Source organism: Haplochromis burtoni, unplaced genomic scaffold, assembly GCF_018398535.1.
Source record: "Haplochromis burtoni strain Fernald_Lab_line unplaced genomic scaffold, NCSU_Asbu1 Contig_444, whole genome shotgun sequence".
In the NCBI taxonomy this organism is placed as follows: Eukaryota; Metazoa; Chordata; class Actinopteri; order Cichliformes; family Cichlidae; genus Haplochromis; species Haplochromis burtoni.
Window position 1 is genome coordinate 208,339 of NW_024582805.1, and position 9,083 is coordinate 217,421.

A 9,083-nucleotide genomic window follows, 5' to 3' on the forward strand; every position below is an offset into this window, starting at 1 on the left:
GATGGAGGCTGTCTATCAGCTGCGGGGAATAAAGGAAGCAGTGGCCCTGGAGCTGCACCTTCTCTTTGTTACGTGCAGACTGAACTACTGCAATTCTTTGTACTTTGGTCTGTACTTTGGTCTGGACCAGGCCTCTCTTTATGTCTCCAGCTGGTCGTCTGCTAACTGGCACTAAACGTTAGGAGCATGTAACCCCAGTTTTAGCGTCTCCACACTGGCTCCCTGTTCCTTACAGGATCCAATTTAAAGTTGTACTTTTCGTTTTTAAGGTGCGTAACGGCTGAGCCCCTTTATGCTCCAGAGAAAACCATGAGGTCCAGTTAAAACCAACTTATCCACGGACTAAGCTTCTCATCGTGACAGAGCCTTCTCTGTGGCAGGTCCAGGACTTTGGAATAGTCTTCCCTTAAATATTAGATGTGCACAAACACTTGATCAATTTAACTCGCTACTGAAGACACATTTTATGGTCTGGCTTTAACCACTTTAACCCAAACATTTTGGTTTTAACAGCCTTAGTTGTTGTTTTAATTGTTTTTAATGACTTATTTATTTATTTTTTCTATATTTTACTGCATCATTGTTTTACATTTTATTTGTTTTAGTGGTATTTTACATTGTTAAGCTCTTTGCGCAGCACTGACTGTTTGGAAATGTGCAGTATAAATAAACTTGACCTTGTGGAGGTGTAACACCAGCAGGTGGCAGCAGCAGCTCATTGTGTTGGCAGGAGCTGGTTAAAAAACATCAACTTAAATGTGTTTTTCAGTCTCATGTTGACGGCTGCTGGTGGTTCACTGCCCCTCCTGCTCCAGCACCGCTCAGATGTGTCGTTTTATTCTTTTGAATATTTGTAATCTGTTGATGGAAGTTTTTAAATGACCTCAGGATTTTGCTCTGCAGATGTCTGCAGGCAAAGAGAGAGTCTGTGCTCGCAGTAAAGACCTGAGCACGTTTGTATCAGTGTACAGATGCTCTGCAGTGTTCACGTCTGCCCAGTGTAATCTGTAAGTGTGTGTGTGCGATGGTGTACCTCGTCCGTCTCGGCGGTGCGGCGTGTCGACCACACAAACTCCATGATGGCCACGAAGACGGCAATGATGAGGCCGCAAATCAGAACCACGAAGATCCCGCCGATATTCTCCATGCCGAGCCCTGAAACGCAGCGACACATCACAGATCGATTCACCTACACCAGCCTGAGGACTGTTTCCAAACACAGCGTGCTCTCCATCAGCAACAACAGGCCAGGCTTAAAACAACTGATATTTTATGCCATTTAACCTGTTTGATGGCATAAAATGTGGAGTTGTTGGCGTGAGACGCCTCAGAAGGAGGAGACAAATACACAATAACAGCGAAGGCGGAGGACAAAGTCATTTGTTATTTTGTTATATCAATGAGGAAAAGACAGGCGGCACAGGAAAGGAGACGCCCGATAAAAACTTCCTGTTTACGTGTCATCGTGGTAAGGCTTCACTGACATGAGCGAGGAGCACGGTTGTGTCCTAGGCAGGAATCTTTCCATCAAACAGAAACAGGAAATGATGTTTTTACGTTAAATGATCACGTTACGATGACACTGACCTTTGGCCCTGTGGTCCTCCTCTTTGGGGCACTGTCCTCCCTCCCACCAGCGTCTCTTCAGGATCTCCAGCCTGTTGCTCTCCTGCAGCTGCAGTATTCCCAGAGTGATCTCGTCTCTATACGGAGAGCCTGACGAGGAGCAGAAGTCATATTCAGCATCTAAAGACACACATGAAACTACTCAACCTGGGCTAAATGACACTATACGAGCCTTACGATGTGTCTGCCGTCGATCTGAAAGGAGGTGGAAGAAAGGTAGGCTTCAGATGTCCTACGACATCCTTTGTAGGAGCCGCTCTCTAGACCAGAACTCTGTTCAGGCAGCTCAAGCAGCTTTCCTGTCAGATATTACTGATACTAACAGCCACAACCCCCGAATGTTATTCAAAATGTTTAACTCCGTGATAAATGCCTGTCCTGGATCGTCGAGCTCGGCCTCTCAGGCTCTCTGTGAGCAATTTCTTAATCATTTTAGTGGAAAAGTTTTATTACTGAAGGCTTCACACTCTCGTGTGTTGAATCCTGTTCTGGTTTTAGGGTGCATGTCCACCTTTTCTCACTTTGAGAACCCTTGGGCTCCATATTTGAAAAATACAACATTTCTTATCCACTCTTTTGTGACGTCCAGGTTAGACTATTGCAATTCTCTCTACTGTGGTCTCCAATCCATCTCTATTTGAAAGCTGCAGCTCGTTCAAAATGCTGCAGCTCGCCTTCTTACTGGAGCTAGAAAATTTGCTCCTATCACTCCGGCTCTTGTTGATCTACACTGGTTACCAATCAAATATCGCATTGAGTTTAAAGTTTTGCTACTCACTTTTAAAATCCTGAATAATATTGCGCCCAGTTACCTCACTGACCTCCTCAAGCTGCACACTCCTTGTCGTACATTAAGATCACCAACCTAAGTTTAGACTGAAGACCAGAGGCCACCCTTTGCTTCAGCTGCACCCAACCTTTGCAGCCTCCCTGCTTCTATTCGAGCCTCGGACTCTATCCAGTCCTTTAAATCCAGATTGAAAGCATACTTATTTAACCTGGCTGTCCTGACCAGTTAACACCCTTTTTACACTTTTTATCAAATGTATTATTTTATTATTAATTTTCACTGCAGTTTTTATCTTCTTAGTAGATATTTCGCACTCACGATTGACCTTCCCTCTGTGTTGAGGTTTGATGCCTATTTTATTTAGCTCTTCTGTTCTATTAATGCCTCCATCCTGTCTGTTAGTGCCCGATCTGTACTCTGTTATTGACTTATGTTGTTTCTCCGTATTACTGCGAAGCCTTCGGGATTTTAAATGTGCTATATAAATAAAACTGTATTGTATTGTACTTCCGAACAGGAAGTAGTTTCCTTCAGATGCACTCCTGGACACAGCCTGTATGCCATCACAGACGTACAGTTCACTGCAGTTTTATTTATAAAGCATCAAATCCTACCAACGGTCACCTCGGTGCTTTGAGGCACCACCAGAAACAATCGGACGACCGCCAACAGGCGTGTTTGTGAGCAGACTCAGACTGAGCTCACCCAATCTGATGCTGGATAAACGTGAGCTAAACCTTGGATCAAACCACCAACCCAAGACCGATCTAAGCCTCTGTCTGCCTGACACACACACCAGCTGTGGCCCTGAGTCCACTTTCAGCTTCCAGGCGTGTGATGTCTAACACTGTCCTGCACTGGTGAACTTTCAGAGCCTGCACAGATGATCAGAAGAGCCTGTGGATGGATGAAACTTTTTATGGGTTTATCTTGTTTATCGAATCATGTTTGCATGACCACACAAGACGAGGTCATCGTTCTGCACCACTTTCAGCGTCTGTGGATTTCTGTTTCACGTCTGTGGGAACCAACCAGGCTGCACATAGCTGCACTCGGTGTCGCGGCGTCCTGATGCACTAAACTGGCTTTGAAGACGAGCTGCCGGCTGGTGTTCCTCTTTCAAAGGCAGCGAGACAAATCCAATCTTAGGTGGGCTGTGAATGAAAACAGAGGGCTGGTGCTAATGGCGGAGCTCACCTGCTCACCTGTTATCAGGTAAACGTGCTGATGTGGAGGCGGCGGCGCGCTCTGCGGGGTTTTTAACATGTTCTCATAAACAGCGACACAACGACAACGCGAGCAGTTGCACCTTTTATACAAATCGCCGCTGCTGTCCGCAGTCTCGTTTCCACCGGAGCTCCAGATGTGTTGGAGGCAGCGGGCGGCGACACCGGAGCTCTGGACGGGACCCTGAGGCACGATGTAATCCCCTAATCTCTCCAGACTGCAGGTTGTTTACTGAACAGACTCACGTTCAATCCTCAGTAAAGATTTATTGACAGCTTGCAGGCTGACACTTATCAGCAGACACACACTAACTGAACCCTCCACACCGTCACTTCTGCTGTTTCTGCAGCCGTGGGTCAGCAGAGGTGGCTTTGATTGGCTTTAGGGACAATAGGCAAAGCATAGGCTGTAAACACAAGATGGACACAGCCTCTTTGACAGCTCTCACTACTTTGTTTTTCAGCTCGGTGCTCTACGCATTTGCTCTGATCCTCCTGCAGTTTTTTGCAGGTTGCAGGTTGGTGAAACTCTAAGCCGTCTCTGAGATACTCGTTTTATACTGGATCGTGTGATGGACCTGCTGTCAAATAACCTGATCAGCTGCTAATGTATTTACTCTGTTCCTTGTCGTGGTGACGGGGGAACCCGACCGAGCCCTGCAGCCACGCCACCACAGCATTTTGGGTCTCTAGGGTCTCCCGGGCAAACAGCAGGGGCAGATTCAATCGAAATCCACAGACTGTGGGTGTGGAGCTCACCAATCCGGTCACATTTAACTGTGTCATGGTTCATCTGACACTTTAAACCTGCCCTGAGGCAAGAGATTGTTTGTTTTCATCATCAAACAAAAGGCAATAATTTAATAACAACAATAAACAGCTGCACTGGCACATGTTAATCTGTTTTTAAACTACAGCAGCCCAGTTCTACAGCAGTGTAATTTTTGACCACTGGATGGCAGTAGAGGCTTCTGTATGTTAGTCAATCCACAGTAGAGTGTCAGCAGTACCCCGCCTAAACAAAATCCACTCAGAGACAGAACTGGGCTGTGTCCCAATTAAGAGACCGCACGCTTGAAGAACGCATTTTGAGTGCGATTACGTCACCGCCACACGACGACGGCTGTCCCAATTCGAAGTGTACTCCAAATGCGCCGTCGATTTCCCCAAATATCAAGTGTGGTCCGGTGCACGCTTCGTGGTCCCATATATCCCACAATTCATAGTGCGGCGGTGGGTGTGGATAATTTTGCTCCAAAAGACGGCAGAAGGGAGCGGCCGAAGACTGAACTGTCAGAAGTAAGTACTGAATACGATGTCACTTGAAGAACATTAAATAATTGCTGTTGGCCACATGTCAGCAAAGTTATGTGACGTTAGTGATGTTTGTACTTCCAGTGTTCACTTGGTTTTAAAGCCTTTAAATATACGCCGTTCAATAGTCGACCTTTAATCTGACAGAGAATGTGATGATTTTGTGGATAATTAAAGTCAGTCATATATCCACAAACACAACAAGCTGAAAGTCAGTGATGCTGCTCGGTTTGCAGTCCTGAACATCACGGCACCAGCAGGATTCACTGCACTGTTAATGTTAGCTGTGTTATATTGCTGCCTCTGTTCGGTGGTGTCGAGCCAAACGCACTTTAACGTGTGTTTGAACGAGCTGACGGTTCACTCGTTAAGCTGAAAGAAAGATGCTTTAATCACAGCAGTCACACATGTGTCCACTGCACCATCTGGAACTCTTCTTGTTTACACTCGTAATAACACAAACACTAAATCCTCCTGTTTGTAGCAGTGTGTACACCTGAGACTGTCACCTGTCTGTCTGTCCTGCACTCTCTCTCTGTTTCTTTCTCTCTGATTGTGGAATAAAAGTATGAACATGTGTTTATAAGTCAGGATATATATATATATATACAGGATCAAAGGGTTTGTTTCTCTCGCCCAAACCAATGATCAATGTTTAAAGTTCGCTATTAAATATTTAAATCATATCAGATATAATTTATATAATCTGTCCCATCCGCCTCCCCTCACCCTTAATCGATAGATCAAAGGGCAGATGGCCCTTTCCTTACTCCTGATTCTTTTAGTGCGATGCCTACTATAGTTTTCTTTCTCTATTGACTACTTTATTGAGCTTTGTTTTTTTGGTGGCTGTTTTTTTGTTCTTGTTGGATTGGTTAGTTTGTGTCTGGGGTTTTTTGGCGCGGGTGTTGGGGGTGTTTGTTTTTTTTGTGGTGGGGTGTGGGGGCGTGGTGCGGGCGGGGGGGGTTGCGTGGGTGGTGTGTTTTGTTTTTTTTTTTTTTTTTTGTGTTTTTGTGTGTGTGTGTGTGTGTGCAGTCTGTTCGTGTGTTTTGTTGTGTGTGTGTGTGTGTGTGGTTGTATGTTTTGCTTTTGTGTGGTGGGCGTGGGCGTGGGGGGAGGGGTGGTGTTTTGTTTGGTTTTGTGTTTTTGTTGGGTGTGGTGTTTGGCGGTCTTTGTCGGGTGGGGGGGGGTGGTGTTGTTGGCTTTTTTTTTTTTTTTTGTTTTTTTTTTTTTTTTTTTTGTTTTTTTTTTGTGTGTTTTTGTTTTTTTGTGTTTTTTGTGTGTGTGTGTGTGTGTGTGTTCTGTGTGTTTGTTGTGTGTTTTGTTTTTTGTGTGTGGTGGTTTTTGGTTGTTTTTGTTTTTTTTTTTGGTGGGTGTGGGTGTTGTTTATGTTGTTGGTGTGGTTTTTGGTGGGTTTGGTTGTGGGCGGTTTCGTTTTTTTGTTTGTTCTTGTTTGGATTGTTGATTGTCTGCGAGTTGGTTTTCTGTTTGTCTTATTTGGAGTCATTCATATTGGGGGTGGTTCTTGTATTTTTAGGGCGTGCGTTTGTGTTTTATGGGGGTTTTTTTTTGGGGGGTTTGTAGTAGGTGTACTGTTAGTGTTGTTTTGTATTGGCCGTCGTACTTTTCTTTTCTCTGTGTCTGTGTGTGGTTTTTGTTGTGTCTGTGGTGCTTGTTTGTGCCTCTCTGCAGGTGTTGTGTGTGAGGTGAATTTTGTCGTCTGTGAAGGGGCCTCTTTTGAGTTATGCTGTTGTCCGTGGCGTGGATGTGTCCTTGTGGTTTTTTTGGTTGGGACGATGACATGAGAGACTTAGAGTTAAAGCTGAAAGACACCAGGAACTCAACCTCGTCCACCCGGCTCACGCTGCATCCGTGGCTGCTGTTACACTGGATGTGCGCGTCCACAGGACATTCCTAACCGGCGTTAAACAAATTCCCCATCCCTCGAGTTCTGAATGAACAGCTGATCACAAAAACATGGAATATTGGGAATCAAACAACAAAACAAACCCTGTGTGCTGCTCCGTGACCAGCAGCCCAACCCCACCTTCACCTCCTCCACCCGGGGCACCTCAACGCACCTTTCAGTTTTTTATTTATTTATTCCAAACATGAGTCTATATATTGAACATCAGAGGGCGGCACCCCTCCTACAGTCACCCCACAAGTCAATATCAATAATAATAATAATGATAACAAGAGAATCAATAATGTCCTGCTGATCTGAGGGGAAAACATCAGGAAACACACACATGACACACACGCACACACGCACACACACACATACACACGCACACACGCACACGGACGACGGCTGGCACTGCGCACGCGCACGCGCACAGCACGCCACAACGCAACACGCCCCGCACACACACACCACACACAATAATGTCCTGCTGATCTGAGGGGAAAACATCAGGAAACACACACATGCACGCACACGCACACACACACGCACTCTCTCTTCAGCTGCTGCTTCACTTCCTGCATGTCAACAAACTATAATTATATATTTTGTAATTGTAACTTTATATTTTCTTTTTTACAAAAAGGAAAAAAATGATAACAAAAATAAAATAAAATATAAATATAAAAATGATGTTATAAAATACAAATAAAATGATTAAATGATAAAACAAATACAGATGTGTGTAACAACTGCAGCAGCTGTTCGTTCATTTCATAGTAAAAAAGGGAAAAAGTCAACAGGTTGTTTTTTTGTACAGCAGGTCCAAATTATTCAGCGATGGAGCTCAGCGCCGCCGGCAGCTGACAGGTGACCTTTAGAAATGAGACAACTCGGCGATCAGATCGCTGTGACATCAGCTTCAGGATCAGGACGAGGAGGAGGAGAAGCTCCTCTGATTGGACAACAGGACAGGAAATACAATCACAGACTTAGTTTTTCTTCTTCTCCACTTTGTGTGAGTGTGTGTATCTGTAGCGTTTCGTCTATACAAACACCTGGATCAGTATCAAACCTCAGTCTGTCTGAGTCCTCGTTGCTCGGCATGGAGCGAGACGATTGGCTGAGGGTGGGTCGGCCTCAGACAGTCACTTCCTGTTTGTCTGCTTTAATCCAAAAGGGTAAAAAGTCCGTGAGGAGTCCTCCATCCTCAGAGCGGGTCAATCCGCCCACCCCCGTAAAGGTTTGGTGCAGTCCACTGACGTGTCTTTGCTTTAATGGATGACCCCCACAAAGGGGTCAGAATGGTTTCCTCCTTTGACCCCTGCTGAAGAGCCAGTTTAGACCAGTACAGCTTTGGGGTCAATGTGTTTGTGACCTTTGACCCCACAGACAGCATCCTTAGGCTCAGTCGTGTCCGCTGAGTAAGTCTGTCGGTGGGTGTGTCGGGGTCTTGTTGGGGGGCAGCGGCCGGGGCGGGGGCACAGGTTTGTTTTTGTACCGCTGCGGGCTCGCCACGCCCCCGTCGCTGTCAGCTCTGTCCGTCGGCATCGGGGGAGGGGGTGGCGGAAGGCGGGGCAGCGACATGGAGCCGTGGTGATAATGGAGATGATGGTGAGCGCTGTGACGGGGGTGAAGGCCTGTCATCGCCACTGAGGGCGGGACCCGGGAGCAGGAGGAGGCGGAGGAGGACGAGGAGGGCGGAGGGGGAGGGGGTGGGGTAAGCGCGACCGGTCGCAGGCTCTGGATCCGCCGGCACTCCTGGCAGATGCGTACGTGACTGCAGGCCTGCAGGAAGCTGCGCGGGGGGGCGGGCGGAGCCACTAGGGCTGACGCAGGAGGGGGGGTGGTGCTAGAGGTTTTGGTGCCCAGCGGGTCCTCCAGGAGCCTCTGTGGCCCCGGGCCCAGATCGGGGCATCCTCCCATCCCGACCCCTGCCAACCCGCCCGTCATTGGGCCGGCGCCACTGTACAGTTTCCCGTTGCTGAGACGCATCTCTCGAATCAGGCGGATGGGGCGGGGACCGGCCAGAGTCAGGCGGGATGGGTGACGTAGGACTCCGCCCCCAGTGCTGGTCAGGGGTCTGCGACGACGGGATCTAGAATTCTTCTTACAGGATACGGCATTACGGAACTCCGTCAGCATCTCCTGACAGACGGAAACCTGAGAGAGAGAGCAAAGGCACTCAGCTACACCCTTCATGCTCTGATGGATCCCTGTG

At 47.1% G+C, this 9,083-nt stretch overlaps 2 protein-coding genes across 4 annotated transcripts in view; both read right to left on the minus strand.

Annotated features, from left to right (window-relative positions):
* LOC121812138 (glutamate receptor ionotropic, kainate 5-like) overlaps positions 1 to 2,507 on the minus strand; it is a 5,009-nt gene extending 2,502 nt beyond the window's left edge. The window contains exons 1-2 of one of the 2 annotated variants that reach the window (XM_042213458.1): positions 1,588 to 2,507; positions 1,034 to 1,155 (exon numbers count right to left, since the gene is read on the minus strand). In XM_042213458.1, coding sequence (XP_042069392.1) covers positions 1,034 to 1,147 — 114 coding nt within the window. In that variant the 5' untranslated portion in view covers positions 1,148 to 1,155; positions 1,588 to 2,507. Of the gene's footprint in view, positions 1 to 1,033 lie in introns of both variants that reach the window. The other variant, XM_042213457.1, reaches the window with a different exon arrangement.
* Positions 2,508 to 7,541: 5,034 nt separating this feature from the next.
* LOC102301729 (glutamate receptor ionotropic, kainate 5) overlaps positions 7,542 to 9,083 on the minus strand; it is a 213,033-nt gene continuing 211,491 nt past the window's right edge. For both annotated transcript variants that reach the window (XM_042213460.1, XM_042213459.1), the window contains exon 21: positions 7,542 to 9,025. In XM_042213460.1, the coding sequence (XP_042069394.1) occupies positions 8,270 to 9,025 (756 nt within the window). In that variant the 3' untranslated portion in view covers positions 7,542 to 8,269. The remainder of the gene's footprint in view (positions 9,026 to 9,083) is intronic.